This window comes from Desmodus rotundus, chromosome 2 (assembly GCF_022682495.2).
Source record: "Desmodus rotundus isolate HL8 chromosome 2, HLdesRot8A.1, whole genome shotgun sequence".
NCBI lineage: Eukaryota > Metazoa > Chordata > Mammalia > Chiroptera > Phyllostomidae > Desmodus > Desmodus rotundus.
This window is the reverse complement of record NC_071388.1, coordinates 12395772-12416740: the sequence shown is the minus strand read 5'-3', so window position 1 is coordinate 12416740 and position 20969 is coordinate 12395772. Positions and strand designations below refer to the sequence as shown.

The 20969-nt window shown below is 39.8% G+C and overlaps 1 protein-coding gene across 2 annotated transcripts in view; it reads right to left on the bottom strand.

Annotated features, from left to right (window-relative positions):
* Positions 1–20969, bottom strand: part of ADAMTS5 (ADAM metallopeptidase with thrombospondin type 1 motif 5) — a 49830-nt gene that overhangs the window by 24591 nt on the left and 4270 nt on the right. For both annotated transcript variants that reach the window (XM_053918007.1, XM_024565276.3), the window contains 2 exons: positions 11383–11515; positions 2119–2286 (listed from right to left, as the gene is read on the bottom strand). In XM_053918007.1, coding sequence (XP_053773982.1) covers positions 2119–2286; positions 11383–11515 — 301 coding nt within the window. The remainder of the gene's footprint in view (positions 1–2118; positions 2287–11382; positions 11516–20969) is intronic.

Sequence of the window (20969 nt, the reverse complement as noted above, 5' to 3'; positions counted from 1 at the left end):
AGAATTTAGGTAATATAATTAATTAATTTAATATATATGAGAAATTCAGATAAGATTTTATCATTGCAAGTGAATTAGACCTATTTCTACTAAAAGTATTTTATTGCTTGTTATAGACCATGAGGTCTTTTGGAACAAATGTGGAGAGATATATAAATATATAAATTTGTTGCAAAAACTTAACAAATCTGAACATGGGCTCTTTTAAATACAGAAAGAATGTTAAAAGTCAATACTAAAGCATATTTACTGTATAGAAAGTAAGATCATGGATTCCACAAATATGAAATAAGTGAATCATTCCAAAATTATGGCAATAAGAAACAAAATCTGTACAGCATTGTAATTAACTGACCTAATACTCGCACAGGAAAAAGTTTGGTCCCCTTTAGCCGTAAGTATTTGCTGCCTTAGCAACTAAATCCATTCACTTAGTGATTCAAAGTTTAGCTCAAACTTTTGGAATGTGTAACGTGTGATGCTGAAATAAAATATTAATGTGATTTCACTTTCAGAAAGCCTGAGAAAAACCCCTAGCAAAAGTAATATCAAGAGTGGAGAGTAAGATTTACCCGAGAGGGACTTCATTAGATACTGACTTGATCAAATTGATCATATAGACAAGCAGATAACTAAGTAAACATTGATTTGGGGACTTTATCAAAACTTAATCAACATTGTAAACTGAGCTAAACAGAAAACTACCACTTTACTAGTAGTCGAAAGCAAAGGTCTAGTTCATGGGTTCTTGGTGTTGTATCTGAGATATTGAGATGTCCTTTCAATTAACAAAGAACATGTATTTTTTATTAAGGAAAATTTTAAAGCAAGCTGTGCATGGATTATATTTACAAATAAGAAATGTTAAAAGTCCCAAGTGGATAAAGCATTGCCACTAACAGAGCAAAAAATGAGTTAATGAACAGATTTTTGCCTATAAGATATGAAAGATTCTATGTGGCAGAATTTCTTTTGAAATTCTGAGACAAACTGAATTTTTAATCCTTTTGCGATTATGGAGTCAAAAACTTTGTGGAACTAGGGAAAATCAGTTATCACAGATTCTCTTTACCCACCTTTGAATCACACATCATGAGTTAAATTTATGGACAATTACTATACTTAAGATTTTCATATTCAATCTTGAATCTTGGTGGTCATATTCTATTCAACCACTAGGTTTACAAAGAGACAAATTTTAAGAGAAAAAACCCCAAGAGATGAGAATATGCCCATTTCTGTAAAATGAGAAATTTGAACAAACTAGTGGTCTCTGAAGATCTTTTTCAACTCTGAGTCTATTCTCCAGTGTTTCTAGTATTTTTAAATAATAAGAAGTGCTAGGAAATTTGTAACCACTGGTTTCAAAAATTACTTAGGGGTCAGAACTTATTATTTCTTAAAACGGTGACTTTCTTACTAGGTCACTATAACCCACTAATCCTACATTTACAGAATTTAATAAAGTATGCTGTGTTGTTGAGCTGTATCTGAATTAGAAAGCCAAAGATTTTCTTTTGAAGTTCTTAAAGCGTTTTCTCACCATTCAGATTGATTTTCTATTTCTGGTCCTCAGTTTTTACTCCACCTTCAGGAGAATCTGCTGTCAGGATGAAACCAAATTCTTCCAGTGAATGCAAATCTAAAGAGCTTTCTTTCCTGGCTTTCTGTTGCCATAAAAAGAATCTGACAGAACTGTCACCCACTTCTTAACCACACCCCTGTAATAGGCATGTAACAAATAATTGTGCGAGTCATATTAATAGCAGGGATACAAGATGTCTGCCAGCATTCTCACAGGAAGCTAGTGGGGAAAGAAGGAATAAAAGCCAGGATTTCAGGGCACTAGCTGAGCCTTCTGTGTGGTCTCCCACACTGCTTCTCTTTTGAACTTTTCAGTTCAAACGCAAAAATATCATTGCTTCTAATGCCACCAAGGACGTTGGCATTAGGCACCAACAGACAGTCCTCTTGCTCCTTTTTTTTTTTTTTTTTGATACTATCTAAACAACCATTGTCTTAGAGGGCAAGATGAATGTCATGGGGACCTCATGAAATAAAACTCATAACAATCCCAAGTTTTGTTTCTGGGCCTCTGTTGTCCTTGACAATACGTACCGTGGCCATCATCCAGGAATTCCGTGATGGTGGCTGAGGCACATTTGGACCAGGGCTTGGATGCATCAATGCTGGTTAGGATGGAAGACATCAAACGTTTATCTTCTGTGGACCCGAAGTTCTCTTCGCAGAATTTGGAATCATCATGGGAGAGGCCAAGCAGATGTCCTAAGGGAAAGAATACAGGAAGTGCGAGGCAGAGTAATTTTGCATTTCTACTTGTCTGTGACAATTATACTAGCACTTGATTTTCCCACCAATTGTACATGAGTTCGTTTTTACTACCTTCTCACGCAGAGACTGGACCCCTAGGGAAATTAAAGCTGCATGTAGTTAGAAGCACTTAGAGGAAATCTGAAACATTACACTAAGGAGTAGCCATTCCCATAATCCATCTGGATCACACATGCTCAGTGACATGTAGAAAGGCAGCCTTATTTAGAATCAAGAATTTGCAAAGCAACTGTGCAATTATGTCATAGCTCACACTATATATTATTATGATTATTTGTCTAATTTTCCACCTTCTCTGATCAACCGCAATCCCCAGGAGATCAGAGGACTTTCTCCCCCACTGACTGTTGAACCCTCTCTGCTTTACTCAATTTTCTGCATGTTGTAAACCTTAGTAGATGACTTCTATTTTCTTAGCCATGTAAATAGGTAGATATATAAGAGATGACTGCGAGTGGGGTGGGAAAGAGAGAGAAGTGAAATTAGTAACCTTCTGGTTCCATGCAAATGTAAGCCTGTTTCATCCTTTCATTTCTTTATGTTATTTAGTGAGTTGTGAATGTTTATTAGTCTCATAAATAAGTGATGTACTTTATTTACGTGGAAGAAATGCCTAACATACCAATGTGCCCATCATGGAGGATTATAGCTTGAAGAGAAAAAAATATTGGGAAGGTAAGTGATTATCCCAAACCACTCAGCAAGGCGGTATTGCTGTTTATGCCTCTTGGCCACGTTCTCTGGGCTCCCAGTTACTGCCTCTCCCTTGTACAAGGTAGGTACTATATCACAGAGTTCATAACCACGTCCTTGTAATCCAACTAAATTGGCTTTTATTACATAGCTTAATTTTTAAATAGTCCAAGGGTAAAATGGCATTGTCCAATAAATCTAAAATGCTGTTAAAAATAAATCTGGGACAACAGTGTAGAAACTCTGAAAAGTTGGGAACAGGTATCCTAGGAGCATTTTTGCAAAAGTTTATAGAATCATATACAAATCAGTACACAAGAATGTAGAAAATCCTATAGAAAAATGATTACCACATTTTCTGTGGGTTTCTGAATGCCAAAGGCAAGAACTTGGGTCATTCCACCAAGAAAGTCCAGTGTGCACCAGTAAAAGCCCAACAGAGATGAAATCTTTCACACTGCATTCCAACTACTTTTGGCCAACTTGTTAAATCACCGACACCTCATAACAAAGTTGTCCACCAAGCAGCTGGTTGCTGTTGTGGCTAAAATTAAGTGGCTAGGGCTTGGTGACCTTCCGAGGTTCAACATTTTTATGCTACTTAGGCAGTTATTTACTTCAATAGCGTTCACCAGGCTAGCACGTTTTCTTTGGGAAAACCTCCCATGAGCAGCCACGTGGTAAGTAGAATGGAAGTGCATCACAGTCTGCAAAGTACACCCCAAATAACATGCCAGAGAAGATTAGGGGGGCTCGTCCAGTTTGGGGATGGCATGCTGAATTTTTCAGGGAACCCACAGCTCTCAGAAAAACAGAAGCTTTCATTCATGTCCTATTTTAAATGGCTTAAAGTTACACTGTACATAAAACACAGGTTGAGAATGCCCTCTGCGCTTCTTGAACTTTTCCAAGGGAGAATCTTTATCAGCGACACTGGGATTTGTGGGGAAATTTCACACTTGAGTATTTTTCCCTGGCATAGAAGAGAGGGAAAGTGGCCTGAGGTGACCCCTGCAACATGACATTTATTTAAGTCCAGATTTATATTTTAAAAAGTGTAATTTTTGCATTCTACTTTATAAGACAGTCATGTCTACTGGATGGACTAATAGCTTTTTTCCCCAAATTTATATAAATAAATAGCCCAACCAAATGCATTTTTATTATTGCATCGAGGGACTGTCCCTTCATTTGGAGGATGGGTTTCTGATTTCTGATTTAAAATGCAGGCCATGTGGCAAACACCAAATTCACTTTGAGGGACCTGAGATTTTTTCTTTCACAGAGTGGTAAGTGGTCAAAGATTTCAATTATATAGCCAAAACAGTTTATAAAAATAGACTTTGGTATAATTTTATGAATATTTTGGCATGCTATTTGGCATAATATTGTGAATTTTATGTTCCCTAAATTGACTAATTTACCAATGCAACTTCATTTCCGCTGAAAATACATATAAGAAATTCTTGTGTGGCCATCAGAGAAGATTGCCATTCTGAGCAGGAACAAATCTTAGTTCCACTTCAGCAAGAGCTAAAAGGAGATGTGAATTTTGTAAGATCTCCAAGAGTCAGTCCGAAGCAGACTGCTCGAGCATCCATTGAGAGAGACGGATACTTCTGAGGGCAGATGGATCTTCTGTCCTCCATCAAGTGTGTCAGCTGGTTGGGACGGGCATGCTCTCTCAAGGGCAATGAGAGCCATGGGCAAGCTGAAGAACGTTTAAACTCCGCAAGAAACAGGCAGCCAGTTCTGCAGTAGTTGGAACCAGGGCACAGTGAGAGAGACCCATGTGACTTCCCTGCAGGAGCCAGACAGGAATGAAAATGGAAGGTCAATGTGAGGGGTGCTTGGATGCTCTTCAGGAAAGACGTGACGCACATACTGACGGCTGTGAGCAGGAAGAGCAGTGGCGATTTGCAAATGCGATCCCCCCCTCCCCCATCGTGACAGGAAGACATCTAATGGGAGGCAGGCAGTCTGCCGATGTCTTTGAGCCCTAAAATGGCAAGGTGCACAGAAGTGCATATGCTATTTTAAAGGGAGACTCTCGGTAAAGACAACACAGTAGAACACTAAAAGTTGATTAATAGAGAAAGATCCAGAATCTAGGAAATTTAAAATGTGATGTCCCAGCTGCCAACAATATCTCTGCGTCCATGTTGTGTAGGGGAATCAGAATTTATCATGATGCCATGGACTGCCTAGGACATCACATTTTTCTAGAGAGAGTTTGCTCATAAATCACTCTCAGAGATATTTAAGATTGCAGATGTGGATGGGAGACTAAGCCTTTCTCGGAGGACCTGCCTCCAGCAGGCGTGGCGTGGCTGGGAGTCACACATGTGCCCCAGAGAATAAAACAGCCCATGGAGAATGTAAAGAAATGTTGGGGAAAATGGTTACAATTTCTAAAGTAATTCATTGTTTTTTTTTCACCAAAAATGTATTTTATGATAAGTTTTTAGAACAATGCAGAGCAAAGTTATTTGAGGGGGAGATCTTGGAGGGATGGATTCCAGAAACTCACAGAAAAGCCATTGTTACACTTGCAAAGACAGAGAGGTATATCTTTCTTAAGTTAAAGTATAGGAAAAGAGGTCTCAAAGCAATTTTGTAGGGTAAAAGAAGAGATTAAGGTAAGAGTCTCAGTTGTATTGTTAGTTCAGATAGCAAACAATTAGTCACCTTATACTTTTTCTAGTATGGTAATTGGGTTTTTTAATGGGCAAAAGTGTCATTTTAGTAAAAAAAGATTTCACCTCTAATATCCAAACTACAGATTTTTAAAATCATCTTCCCTTCCTAAATTCACAAGTGAATCTGGTGTTAGGAAATCTGAGATAATATTCACCTGGGTGAAGACCTATTACTTTAAGGAAAATGTTAGTTCAGCTTCTTGTTCAACTCAGGTATTACTGTACAGCCAGGGCTGACTTATAACATTAACCTTGGGAAGGAAATGGTTGTTTTTCTAAACTTTGGTCTGCAAATTAAACAGAATTTCAAGCTCTTGTCTCCTGACCCCAGACTGACCAATGGACAAGGGGACACAGCACCACATCCTAAAAATATGTCACAAGAAGCTCTGTAATGTGTTTACTTATGAAAGTACTGCTCAGCTGAAGCATCTGTCTCTTAATGAAATCATGTTTTTATTTTACCTAATTTTCCAGCTGGGATTATTGAGGTGCAAGAAGGTCTTGCCAAGGGTTGCAAAGTGAGTCAATAGCTCACATGGGGCCCGAATCTAGAATCCCTGGAGAAGAGAGCCAGGAGCTCCAATAACTGGACTGCACATGTTTACTCAAATGCAGATTCTCACGTAAAAAATAATAAAACTCTTAAACTCCCATTTCAAAACATTAAACACAAATAGTAAGTGTTGCATCATTGGAAAGAAGAACACTGGTTTTTTCACTTTATAACTAGCTGTGTCAATATCCTTTTGAATCAAATTCAAGTTTGTCTCCTTCAAAATAAACGCCAAGAAACCATTAGAAGATACCATCAACATCTCGGGCCCTGGGACAAGAGGAAATGGGTTTGAATTTTAGCAGTATACCCGTTGTTGATTGTAGGCACATTTAGAAATCTCTCCGTGTGTCGGTTTTTTCCTCTCTTGGGCGACACATTGAAAGTACTTGCCTCATGGCATTTTGTGAGGATTCAATGATATAAAAGGTTCAAAGTGGTTAGAATATAGGTTTGAAAAATATCCAACGCCCAGTGATTGTTAACCACTTTGTTGTTCTCACTGATACCTTGGGGTTTTTATGCTTTTACTTCTGAGTACTGCAGTAGTTTCGATGTATTTTGACATTACTGAGCACTCTTGATTTGCGAGGGAAGGTGGCATTTCTAATCATAAGAAGAGAAAAATCACACATTAAGGGTGTGATATATTTACTTTTTCGGCCACCTTCAACTGGTTGGGTTTCCACATGTGGCAGAAAATCTATAGGCCTCCCCTAAGGAAATAATGAATTGGAATTTGATTTTTAAAAAACTGACACTAAACACTAAATCTCTCAATGCTGCCAGACACAGAGCAAAGACCTATTCCCACCTTTCATCTGGGGGCCAAGAAAGACAGTGTGGCACTGCTCCAAACTGTTAGAAAACATGCTCAGTTTGTGTTGATTAAAGCGATGGGTTTGGGGGTAAACACCAAGTTTAATCCTAGCTTCCTTTCACTGCACTTCTCACAGACAGTTCTGACATCTGATTCTGTGCACTTGGCTTTGGTCTCTGGTGTTTCAAGGGCCTCTGTAGCTTTTCAAAACACAGCCTTGTTTAATCTAATCATCGATGGGAGCGTAGTCACGTGCAGACCAACACAACCAGAGAACTCCCTTCAACCACAGCCAAACGCCGGCAGCCATACTGTTGTGTCTTAACCACTTCCTAAGCCTCCAGCTGAATATTTGACTTCGGGTTTTTCAGTTGCCTGCTTTTAGCTCAGGCAGCATTTTGGAATCTTTCATGGTGAAGAGATTCACTTAGCACATTTTATAATTAACGACCACAAAGCACAGCTTGGGCAAGTTTGCAAATCATGGATTTCACCAGTCTAAATGAAGTCAGATTGTTCCCCCTGCTGTATTAGAAGCTGGCCCAGCATCAATAAAATTATTATGTTGAAGGACCATGTGTGCAGCAGGTGAAATCTTTATTATTACAAGCCAATAATAAAAGTTTGACAAGTTAAAAATATAAACTCAAAATATAAGCTTACATTCACTTGAAACTTTCTATGGTTCACATTTGGATTGTAAAATGGCTGTAACCACATTCTTTCCTCCACTCAAGGAACAGGGATGGGGACTGTGCTCTTGAGAGTTTAAAGCCAATTTCATACATGTCCCAACAATGTAGTCGATGTTTACATGCACATAACATAGAAAGGAGGAAGGCAAAAATTATTGTCTGAGGTCATTAAAATCCACTTTCCAGAAGCCTGTATTGGCATCAGTTGAGTCTGTACCTCCAAAATCTAGCTCTTTCTTAGAAAGAATTAGCAGGAAAAGAGAAGCGCCCTACTTAACATGCAGGACATGAAAAGAGTCACTTTCCAAATTGTTCACTTAACCCACTTCATTCTGACGCTAATACCGTGGACTGGAAAGGTGCCAGAAGGGACTTCAGCCTGGCCTCCTTTATCTTACATATTACTTCTCAACACACAAATTTTTCAGATGGAGGAGGTGAAAGAACAAAGAAAATTTCGACTCAAGTACAATGACTTTGTAGTCTAAACCACTACGTATAAAGAGAGGATGCAGCGGGGCACTCTATGAAAATTTTTAAGTCAGTTAGGTCAGTTAATGAAAGTTTATCCTTAACCAAATATATCCTTTACAGATTCTAGAAGAATTAAAGAAGAAAAAGTACGGAAAGAGCCTGGAAACTTTCTCCACTGCCTATGTTTTGGGCATAGTAACACATTTACAGTCTCTGTGCATGAAGCAAATAGCACGTTCTGAGATGGGCTCGAGTTAGGAGGAAATTACAAGAGATGGATGGAGTAGAATTAGAATCCAGAGCATGGATAACTTGTTGCAAGACTTCATGCAACAACCTAAAAATAAAGCTCTGGAAACAGACCCGGGAGTGGTATCACCCAAGAACACATTGCGTGCGGAAGCGACACTGTGATCACATGCAGATGATTAGGAAGTGTTTTGTAAAGTTATCTCCTCTAAATTTTGTAAGGCTCATACTTTATAACACGTGTTCACAATTTTTAGGCAAAAAGTAAAATTGAAGAATAATAAAGCAATTAGAAAAATGAATGAAAGCCAGATCCCTTGATGGGCCATATGTAATGCAAAAAAAAAAAAAAAAAAAAAAGGAAATTAAATAGGCAGAGTTTGATTGGAGAATGAATTACAGAGAATTCTAAAGAAGTAAACAGAGGTGATTTGACCAAGACATTAAAGGGGACTCAAGGGTGTAGTCATATGTCAAAAACTCAGGTTTGATTTTTCACACAGAAGCCCACAGTTCTCCTACATTGTTGTGCTGCAAAACTATGTCATATATTCTTGTACTATTAAGAAAAGTTTGTATTGTACATATTTGGTTTTAATAAAACATTTGTTCTCATCAATATCTGGCTTCTTGTCTCTCAGACTGCTGAAGTTGCCTGTGTAACCCAAGACCTTTGGTGTAAGATGCTGGAAGGCTCTTCACTCCAGCCCAGTTGGCTTGAGAGTCAACGCAGCCACAGAGAAGATGCATTTATGCCACAGGATCTCTTACAGGGAAGACTCCCAGACACTGTCCATGTGTGAAAAGCGATCACTACAGGACTGAAGGAAGAAACAGCCCTTCCTTCAAGGAATTTGGAATCTCTTCTTTGGAAGATCAGAATTTGACTCATAAGCTGATGGAAGGGTGATGCCACAACTCAACTCTATTCCTTGCTCCTCACCATCCCTCTGCCCAGTCTGAGAAGAACCAGTCTCTTCCTTCCCAGAGACTGAGAATCTTTCCTATGGGACGTCTCTCATCTGAAGAATAGTGATTAATGACTGGTGTACTTTTAAAATCTTCTCTGTTCAATTATAATCCTCTGGAGTATTTGGACTAATCTCTTTAGGTTCTGTCGCAGAATTGGGTAGTTGCCAATTCCTGGGCAGTGCTCACATAGCTCCTGTTTACTCACTCATGAACACACGGACATGGAATGAACATTGAGTAAGCATCTATATGAGGCTGTAGCTTTAATAAGTTACTTTAATAGGCATGAGTGAGAGACAGGTGAACACATAATCCCATCCCTGAAGCTCAAATGGCATATGGATGTTAAAAATGCTTTCAGCTCTTGTGGCCCAGCACATCACAGAGCCACAGCCCCCTTATCAGTCACCTCATAAGGGAGAAAGGATTCTCACAGAGCCTACATCACTGGCCTGACATAAAACACAGAATACGGAGACAAGGCTGAGACCTCATCTCGGATATTTGGCTCCTGAAGCTAAAGATGCTCAATTCATGTGGTGTTATGTAGAATTATTATCAGTGGTGCTTCTGAATGGCTATTTATGTAACAAATACTTCTTTTTCCTTAGATAAGAAGAGTGTCAGTTAAGAAAATTCAAGTCATGATTATACGTAAGAACTGAAATTTAACTACTGTTCTCTGTTCTACTCTGCAGTCCACTGACATGCAATCATGCAACTACACCTTTGATCTGAAGTTCTTTTAACTCCCCAAAGAAGACATAGCGGCTAGGAATTGATACCTTATAGAATATTCTCTGTTTACTAGAAATGTGAAAAAAGCTTTAATTTCTATTTAAAAATTATGGTTTTAGCTTAAAAACTAATCTCTTTAATACAATACAGCAAAATTATAATAATTATCAAACCATACTTTGCCATTGCAAAAGATAATGTTAAAAGGTGATACATACATTAAAAAATGTAAATGAACTATTTAACTAAAAAGCAAAACAGATGTCTATGTGGCTATCAATTAACAGATGGTATCTATAATCTACCCAGTTTGGTCCTGAAAATAACTCCATGAAATAGGCACAGCTATTCATATGTTTCAGATATAAAAACTGAAGCTTAGAGAGTTTAAATAATAAGACACAGGTAGAGGGTACTTTAGCAAGCATGGAGCCCAGACGTGTGTGAGTCTAACATGGAATCCTAAGTACTAAACTAAACTCTCATACACCTAGTAGCCTGGGTCAGTGAGGAGGAAACACATATTCCTAATTGCTGGGCTATTTTTCAACAATTAACTCAGTCCTAAACTTCTGGTTTTAGGATTTAGATGTGTTTCTTATGACAGACAAATCAGTTCAGTGAGATTTTAAAATACACCAAGTTGACTGCTGCACTCAGATTCATTTGCTTTGCCATGTAAAACAAGGCAGGTATTAATTGCCTTTGGCAGGACCAGACTATTATCAGTCACAGTGGAAGAACACAAGAAAACGTGTGTGCAAACTGCTTAGCCCTGGACGAGCCAACAGAGTCTTGAGCGACTTCTAAGAGCAACATCTCTGCATTCCATAGTCCGCTGTGACAAATTTCTCCTGAGAGTCTCTTAAGGATGCTTAAAAGACAGTAGCAGTAGCAAATTTCTCTTCCGCTTTTAAATGACACTGTCAGACGGGAAACATTTACTGTGTGCCTGACTTTGCCTTTCCCTCTCCCCTATTAGTTAACCCTGAAAGTGCAAATATAAACACACTGAATCCCCGAGGGTACATCTGAACCAGGAGAAATCTGGAATTAATTGCCAAGTATTTCGGTTCCTGTTGCAGCTGTTACAAGTGTTTGATTTGGCGAGGGAAGAGAAAAGGCGCTGCATACCAATTTCGTGAGCCACAGTGAAAGCTGCGTGGAGGCCGTCGTCTTCAATCACGGCACAGCTGCGCTCCGGGGAGCATATGGTCCCAACGTCTGCCATTCCCAGGGTGTCGCATGAATGATGCCCACATAAGTCCTTCCCAGGAGAAAGAAAGAAATCATTAAAATCAATTTACACCCAGAAGGAGCCACCTTGGAGAACCACTTGCTCACTGCAAAAGGCACCTCTGGGGTATGTTTATGGCGTCACCTGTTCAGCTCAGGAAATGTTCCAGACAAACTGATGGCATAGACTTTTCTAAGCTTCTCTGAGCATCAGAAGCACAGAAGGATGCGGGGACTCAACTACATTTAAAAACGATGTTGGAGGATTGGAGCTTGCCCATCATACTAACAGCCGGAGCCTTAATAAAGGTGTAGCCCATGCAGGCAGACACAGGTCACAGATCACTTTTACACGCAGTCACACTCAGGAGAGCCTAAATTCTGACCTAAACTCATGCTAACGTTCCCGGACGCCTGGCTTAAACACTTATTTTCCATCACAGGTGTAAATGCAACCACATCTTTGTAGCAGAATATACATTTAGCAGAAATTTAGGTAGGAAACTAAACTTTAATCCAAAGCATAATATCTTGAAAAATCTTCTCTTAAGTTCAAAATTGAGTTGTAATTTCACAGGTTGTGTCTTCAGAAAAGTGTGCCCTCTTATTCATAGTATCTAATGTACTATTTCTCAAGCTGATCAATCCTCAGGAAAATACACATTGTATGTAGTGTTTATATAAGTGAGTATATGCATTTTTCTGGAGAGAAGTTGTACTTTAAGAGATTCTCAAATAGGAACATGATTAAACCCCCACTAAATGGTTAACAAGTTATAGATTTACATGAAAGAGACATCAACAAGGCAAATTAAAATTTAGAAGCAGAAAGAGAAAATGGAAGCCAGAATTTTTGACATGATTGATATATCATGATAAACTTCCCCTGAAATGCATTTGAATAAAATGGACATTAGAGGGGAGATGGGAAGAGATAATGGGGGGGAGGGTTTTCAGGAACAAATATAAAGGACACATGGACAAAACAAAGGGGGGTGGGATCAGGGGAGGGAGGTGGGGATGGCTGGGGTGGTGGGGGAGTGGTGTGGGGGAAATGCAGAAAAATAAATGCATTCAAAAAAACGTTCATTAGAATTTCTTGTGCTTGACTACAGTGTTCGATAAAAATCAATTGATGGTGTGTACATTTATATCCAAAAAAGCAAGACAGTGTCCTACCATGTCATGGGTAAATACCTACAGAATGAAAGGATTTTTTAAAAAGTATTAACTACTAAGAAAGATGACAATTCACTTGTTTAAATAACTTGCTGTTCTTATCCCAGCTATCATCTTTGTATCCCCACTACTGCAATGTCTGGCTTATGATATGAACTCAACAAACATTCGCTTAATTGCAGTGAAATGGTATACAGTCAGATGCAATGTAGACCTCACACACCTTAACATGCTACATGCTAGTAAGACCTCAATGGCCTTCAGGAAGCCAGCACGAGATGTTTGTACTACATAATTAATGCCACTTGCCCATTGTCAACATACTCTTCTAACTCTTCTCTATTTTGCTACATAAAAATCCAACCAAAGCCCTGGCTGGTGTGGCTCAGTGGATTGAGCAACCTGCCTGTGAGCCAAAGGGTCGCTGGTTCAATTCCCAGTCAAGGCACATGCTTGGATTATGGGCCAGGTCCCCAGTATGGGGTGCACAGAAGGCAACCACACACTGATGTTTCTCTCCTTATCTTTCTCTTCCTTTACCCCTCTCTAAAAATAAATAAACAAAAATCTTTTAAAAAATCCAACCGAAGTGAAAAATATTTAAGAGATATCCTATGGTCTCTCTAGTACATTTTCAGGTCCTTGTTGTGGTCCATGTATTGTGAGATCCCAGCTGTGAGGAATTACTCTGTGGCTGCCCCCATATTACAGTTTCAGACAGAAGAAATCTCGGCCAAGTAGCCTTGCTGAATCAAGTCACCAAACCAACAAGAGCCTACCAAAGTTTCCTGTGTATCCTCACATGTCATCCCGTGGGATCTCAAATTACAGCTGTTGAGAACAAATTAGTAGTTTTTAAAATTGAAATTGGAACACACTTTTGCATAATAATCAGTCTTTGCGATAATAATACAGTACAATACATTTTTTTAATCCGTTCCTCCCCCACAAGTTTAGTAACTTTAAGACCAAAGCCCCAGCTCATGGTTTAAGTGAATTGCTACACACTCTAAGTCATTTCTGCACACACACAGGTTTTTAAACCAAGATTTATGTTTATCTTCACAATTTTGGGTTCTCTATCTTCAAATAGAATAATAAAATCCAAGAACTGTTTCCCCTTCTCAGTCCTACTTAGTTAATAACCTTAAGGAGCCATAGCAAATGGCCGTGGCCCTCCTCCTCTGAACAGAGTTTAAACTGGGCTTCTTAACAACTCATCAGTTGCTCATTAGAGGCCATCAGTCCTCCTTGTCATCCTTGAATTGCATTAGATGCATTTGGCCCTTTGCCATGGAAATGTGTGCATGTGACAAAATTATGAACAGAAGCAGCTATTTTAAAAAAACGCACTGATTGAAACCCTTGACGACATAGCCACCCTGTCCATATTTCTGTAGCTATAGTTATATAAACTGGTAAACTCTCCCTTTCACTCACACAGTCCCAAACCTCGGAAGCCCAGTTATGAGCAAGATTGCAATAAAGGCCTGTATTTCTTTGTGATCCAATGTTTATTCCAATGCATTAAAATTCTATGTGTGCATCAAATTATTAAGAATATGGCACATTTCATTCATGTCTATTTTTTGGTGGTGACTTATAACAATATTTACAGGTGAGAACCTTATTTGAAATTTATAAGAATTTTTATTATTATTCACAGCAGGAGTAGTAATACTATTGGGGCAACAGCATCTATCAATCATCTATCTATCTATCTATCTATCTATCTATCTATCTATCTATATATCTAATCTGTATCTGGGGGCAGAGGATACTGAAGAACCGTGAGTCACATGCAGTAATCACATAAGAGGTAAATGAATTAAAAGTGCTGACAAGAGGTTTTCTGCATGGTTAGTGTAGATCTGAAAGTAATTTATATCTTTGTTATGTTAAAGATGGTTCTTTTCTTGCAAGATCAGTATCTTATCATTGTGGTATAGACAGTAATGCAAAGGGAGGTTTAGCGAAAAGTGAGGTTTGCAAGAGTATACAGAGATTTAAGCAGTGGGCTGGGGGCGTGGTGTTGGCCAGGACACAAGCCTGGGATGTTGTATCTAATTTAAAAATACAACCGAGATGGTCAGCAAGACCGATGAAGACTTGACAGGGAGGTCATGGGCATGGTGACCGTTCCCCAGGTTTGGTCATTATGCACATGGCAATATCCGTGACTTATCACAGAATTTAGAAGAACTAATGCTACACCAGACCTATTCTTGCAGCTGGAGTTGAGAGCGAGCAAAGTGTACTACCTTGGGGAGCAGGTGCTGAGACGGTAGTACAACTGAGCAGATGTGAAAGTGCGACGAGGAACAATAACAGGAGTGGCAGGATTTCTAGCCCAGGAGACTGGTCCCTCCCGCAGCATAAATGTGCTAAGGAAAGGAGCTAAATGAAAACAGATGCCAATCGGAGCCCATATCATCACCACTGCAGTAACAGCAGCCAGGACGAGGGAAGATACCTTGTACAGGAGACTCTGGAGTTAAATAACGGCAGCTTCTGCTTCTACAAACATCACCATCTGGTAGGGGCAAGTGTGGAGCTCAAGGGAAGGGTAAAGAAGAGGGTTTCAGTAGCCTCGGATGTCTATTTATCTGTTTACCCAGTTCCTTTGAAGAGGGATTAGTGATAGAAGAATTAGTCTGGTGTGGAACATACATTAGTCATTGTATTATACACTTACACACCACAATCCACAATGGTTATGGATCTGATTCTGGAACTGTCATTTGGCTTTCTGGCTACCCCAATAATAAAGGCCTTGACTTGGATCTCAGTTGAGACTACATTAATTGGGTCTGTTTGTCTAACCATTGCACTAACCCATGTTATACAATCTCTACCCATGCTTCTGGATACAACCAAGTCATACCACATACACAGAGCACGGCTGGATTAGGCGCCAAGAGACCCAAGTGCATTTATTCCTCAAACAATTACGGTGTGCCCACAATCTGCCAGACACTGTACTAAGTGCTGACACTGTGGGACCCGAAATAAAAGCTGATCGTGACTTTTAAGAAACATGAGGATCTCGTGAGTGACACAGATATGCTATGAGGGGAGCAGATTGTGTGTGACATGCTGTTATGAACAGATTGTGGAGGGAGCACAGCAGAGGAACTGACCAGCTCTTTGGGGGAATCAATAAAGGTGTCTGGAAGGAGGTAATTGGATCTTGAGGGATGAGCAGAAGCCTGACAGTCTCAGAGGAAGGGCACTGTAGCCAGGGAAGATGGTGAATCCTTCAGGGGCTGGTAAATGGCACGGTCTGTTTCAGAAATGACAAGACATTTGCTGGGACTGGAGTCCACAGGATTTGTTAGGTGCAGGGCAATTGGGGGAAGCTGGAGAGAGAGGCTGGGCCCAGAGTTCTAAGACAGGAAATTTTCTCTGATAAATGTGCAGTTAGAAGATGGGGAAGAAGAGATGAGAAAGCTGGAGTTTGAGGGGAGTAGATGCTTGAAGAATCATTGTGGAGAACGGGAATGAAAGCTGATCAGAGATAACAAATAGAAGGTCAATTCCTTCTTAATTCAAACTCTATTAGTAAGAATCCTTATTTAAGTCATTTATATGCTTTGAGACAAAGTTTCTTAATCATTAACATGAGAAATTTGGACCAGGTGATCTCTATGGCTTTCCAGGTATACAGGTGTTGTTATTAAATCAAAACACTCCAATTTATAGATGGAGAAATTAAAGCTCAGGGGCAAGAAGTATTCCAAGTGGGAAGCTTGAGACCAGCATAGCTGAAATTCAAACCTGTGACTAACAACCAGTTCCTGAACCTACTTCGCAATGGTACTGTGAGATGATTGCATATGTTATTCTCGATATTACTCTTATCCTTTACATTGATAAACTGTGCTCAGTCAAGCAAATTCCTTTATTTTTTTCAACAAAAAATAGAGCATAGTCTTTATCCCTATGGTGTGTTGGTGAATCTCAACAATGCAGAGGCATACTAAACATACAAAATGCACTGAGAAAGATGTTCCAGAAAACAAGAATTCAGACGTGCTGGATAAGAAAGCCGGTGACATCATTACATCACCTCCCTCTCTCTCACCTGCCACATCTGACAGATGACTGTAAGTCACTGTCTCTGCCTACCAGAAGTCTCCCATAGCTGTCCCCTCTCTCTCATTCATCCTATTATTTCCTCCTGACTAGACTGTCACCCAAAGCTGGTCCCATTGCCTCCTGTAACTTCCCTACCTATATGCTGCGACAGGTTACCTTCTTAGACCCTAGACCTTTTTTGAAAAAATTATTTTCCAGTACAGTTTACATTCAATATTACTTTGTATAAGTTTCAGATGTACATACAGCAAGGTGCTTAGACAATCATATACTTTATAAAATGATCCTCTCGATATTTCCAAAACACTAATTCAAAAGAATATATGTACCCCTGTGTTCATCGCAGCACTATTTACCATAGCCAAGAAACGGAAGCACCCCAAGTGCCCATCAACAGATGAGTAGCTAAAATATTGTGGTACATGTATGAAAAACACCCCAGATCTTATGAGTCCTCCATTCTCCCAAGATTTAAAAGACACAACCACCTGCCTGCCATTCAGGCTTGCACAATGTAACCCAAGCTTCCTGTCAGCCCCTACTGCACCTTCGTGGTCCATCTTGTCCATTATTGCCTGCGTATCTCATCAACATTTTGGCCCCAACCTCAGGTTCAATATCCCTTCTGCCAGAAGGATGAATTAGCTCACACCCACCTCATTTCAACATTTCTTGCCTTGATCCCCACTTCTCTACTTCTGACGCCACCGCTTTCATTTAGACCACCTTGAGAGTCCTCTTGAAGGTCACTGGATCCACACAACTCCATAGGCCAGAGGGCTCATTCCAGGACATACCTCTGGAAAGTGCTGTTTCCTTCCATAGATATTCTTTGAATATCATTTACAATATGGACTGACTTGGGTGCCCTCCCAAAATTCCTATGTTGAAGCCTTAAATCCATAGTGTGACTGTATTTGGAGATAGGGCCCATAAGGCGGTCATTAAGAATTAAGGATAAGTAAGACCATAATAGTGGGGCCCTGATCCAATAAGATTAGTGTCCTGAAGGAGGAGATACTAGAATTCTCTTTTTCATTCTCTTTCTCTCTCTCTCCCTCTTTCTGTCTCTGTCTCCATCCATTCCCCCATCCTCATCCTTGAATCCCTGGGGGAGAGTCGTCCAAGGACGTTGAACACACAGCGAGAAGATAGCAGTCTACAAGCCCGGAAGAAAACTCTCACTAGCAGGCTGAAAACTTGATTTGAGATTCCCAGCATCCAGAACTGTGAGAAAATATATTTCTGTTGTTTAAGCCACTCAATTTATAATATTTTGTTATGGCAGCCCAAGCAGACTAAAACATGTGACATATACTTTCTTCTATAATTTGGTTGGTATTGCCTTCTCTAGATTAATCTACCACTCTTCCTCTCTGATATTGTCTGTCTTAACACATCCAACCCCCCCCCATTTCACAGGATCAGCATGCTGCCCCTGGGCCATGGCACATGGTAGTTTGGGTGTGTGCATTGCCTGTCTCCTCCTTATGAGTCTGACTGACGCCTATTTTTTCTTCCAAATTGAACCAGATGGGTTAGGTGACCTTCTTACGTACTTGAATGATTTCTAATGACCACGTCTTTCAGAAAAGTCATCATGCTGTACAACAATGACCATTTCCTTGTCTGTTTCCTCGAATGGTTTTTAGGAAAGGGGCCACTTTTTAAACCTCTGAGTCCCTCTCTGCCTCTTAGGAACATATTAAATATCTGAGTAAATGAATTATAATATTTTTAGTTTAGAGAGCACTAGATGTAGACCAGACTACTTACTTTCTCTGTCATTCATCGACTGTAACTCTGAAAAGATTATCTCTATTTCTCTCTGCATGAATGTCCTTACCTGTCAAATTATAACAACGATACTGAGGTCATAGGTTGTTGAAAGGATTATTTGTAAAACTGTTTATGATTATGGACAGTATGTAAAGGATGCTCACTAAAAGCTGGCTGATTCCTAATAAAATCTACCCATCCTGCAAGGGTCAACTCAATCCTACATTTGCAATGAAGCCTGTACAAAGATCCACAGGCAGAATGGATTGTTACCTCCCCTCTCCTGTCGTGGGCTTTGCTTCTAGCTTAGTTGTAGCATTTATCAGCTTCCCCAACATTAGAGAGACGTGTCCGTGTATCTGCTCCCTCTCCCCTGGGATAGGCCCTGGTGGGAAGAACCGGTATTTTCCATTTTGCCACCTTCAGATGCCGAAAGAGTGCCTCACCCATAGAAAGCATTACTGGCACGTGCTGCACGAGACAATAATGACATGGGTTCTGTGTATTGCGCTACATTGTCTCTAGCAGATTTTAGATTTTTCAGAATATTCTTCACAATTTATTTTAATTGTTATGTAATTGACATATAACATTATACTAGTTTCAAGTGTACAACAGAATGTATGTACATATCATGAAATGATTAGCACAGTACATCTAGGTAACATCTGTCGCCAGGCACAGTTACAGTCTTTTTCTTGTGGTAAGAACTTTCGAAATCTACTCTCTTAGCAACTTTCAGTTCCTCAATCATTTTCCAAATGTCAACTAGAGCTGCTTAATCTGCCCCAGTCTTCCCATTTGTTAGCTATTTTGCCTTTTATTGATTGGGGTTGACCTATAGGCTATAACTCCTTGCTAAGGGTTCACTTTTGGCTTTAAGTGGGATTTGAACTCAAACATGAGATTGCTTTTGTCAATCCAGTCAGCCAGCAAATAAGAAAAAGCACATCCTTCTGCCTTCTCCAAGCTTCTGGTCTCCCTCTAGGGCCCCCTATTGTCTGAACCTAACGAGAACCCAGATGGTGATGTAGAAATGCTACCTGTGGAGTCCCTACCACAGCAGTACAAGGCAGAACATAAAGGGAGGTGTTAGTTGAGAGACAGCTGCCCGTTACCTGGCACACTGATGATTAGTGAAAGTGAATGAACCTTTTATATTGCTTAGTCTCATAGCTGGTTCAGTTTCAATCCAAAGCTTTCCGTCCATGAACGAGTGACACTTTCATGGGTGTTGTACCAGTTAAGGGATGCTAAACATTGCCAGGTTTGTTATCAAGGCTTTTGCTTCTCAAGTAGAGCTCATGGTCTCCAAAAGGGCTTTAAAAGTCTGTCTTTAAGGAAACTACGTTAAACGAAGAAGCTAGGAGCAAGCAAAGGATTCTGGAAAGCACCATGAAGTCCTGGGGAGACTGGGTTTCTGCTGTTTGGTGGCAAAAGTGGTGTGAATTCCAGCATAAGTGCCATTCCAGAATGAAAAAATGGTTCTTATGCCAGACAACTGACTGGTGCTAACGTTTCTCTAATTAGAACAGTACTGAGTGCCGGGTGCAGTCCGGAGAATGGAGCGTGTTCCTTTGATAGACGAATTACAAGCACTCTTCTGCTGACTCCCAGACACAACGCTCAAGGTGGCCTCCGCTAGTAAACAGGGGTGGAAAACATACCCTCACACATTTGCTTCATGCCTGGAAAACAAGTAATTTAGGAGAAGACATCTGGACACACAATTTGAACGGAGCTCAGAGCCCATCAAAACATGGATTTCATGGCTTGGCGTCCGGCTGCTAAGCAACGGATTTCTGACATCAAAACAGAGTTGTAAAAGTAGGATCCTGGTGCCAACTCTGGGTACTTCTCATTGAAAAAATAATAGCCGTGAACATTTTTCTTTAGGTCTTGAGATATCTGATTTCCATGGGACAGAAGAGCTAAGACCACTTCGCCTCTAGTCTAGCGGGTGTTTTCCACATTCTAAAGTATTAGGTGGAGATTAACTTTACATTTCTGAACTATTCTCCAGTGAATGTTGCATAAGGGTCTTATAGTACTTTTTCAGTCCCCTAATTAATAGCACTCTTTTACATTAAATGCAGGCATTCATAACACACATGCTTTTCAAATATTTGGTTCTCATCAAGTTCAATGTATATACCAGAGGGCCAGCTACACATTAAAGGACAAGTGCTTTACTAAAAGTATGCCTCTGCCTGGTGAGGAGGCCAGGGAGAGCTCATGTATAGCCTAGTTTGTGAAATAAACGTTAGTATAATACTTATTAAAATTACCAGAGACTGCTGATTTATTTCTTCCTTGCTTTTATCTACTTAAAATATACTAATAGGTTTCAGAGCTTGGGAAATAGGAAATGGTAGCTCCCCAAACTAAAAACAAATCCAGAAAAAGCAACAGACAGGTCATTTAGTATC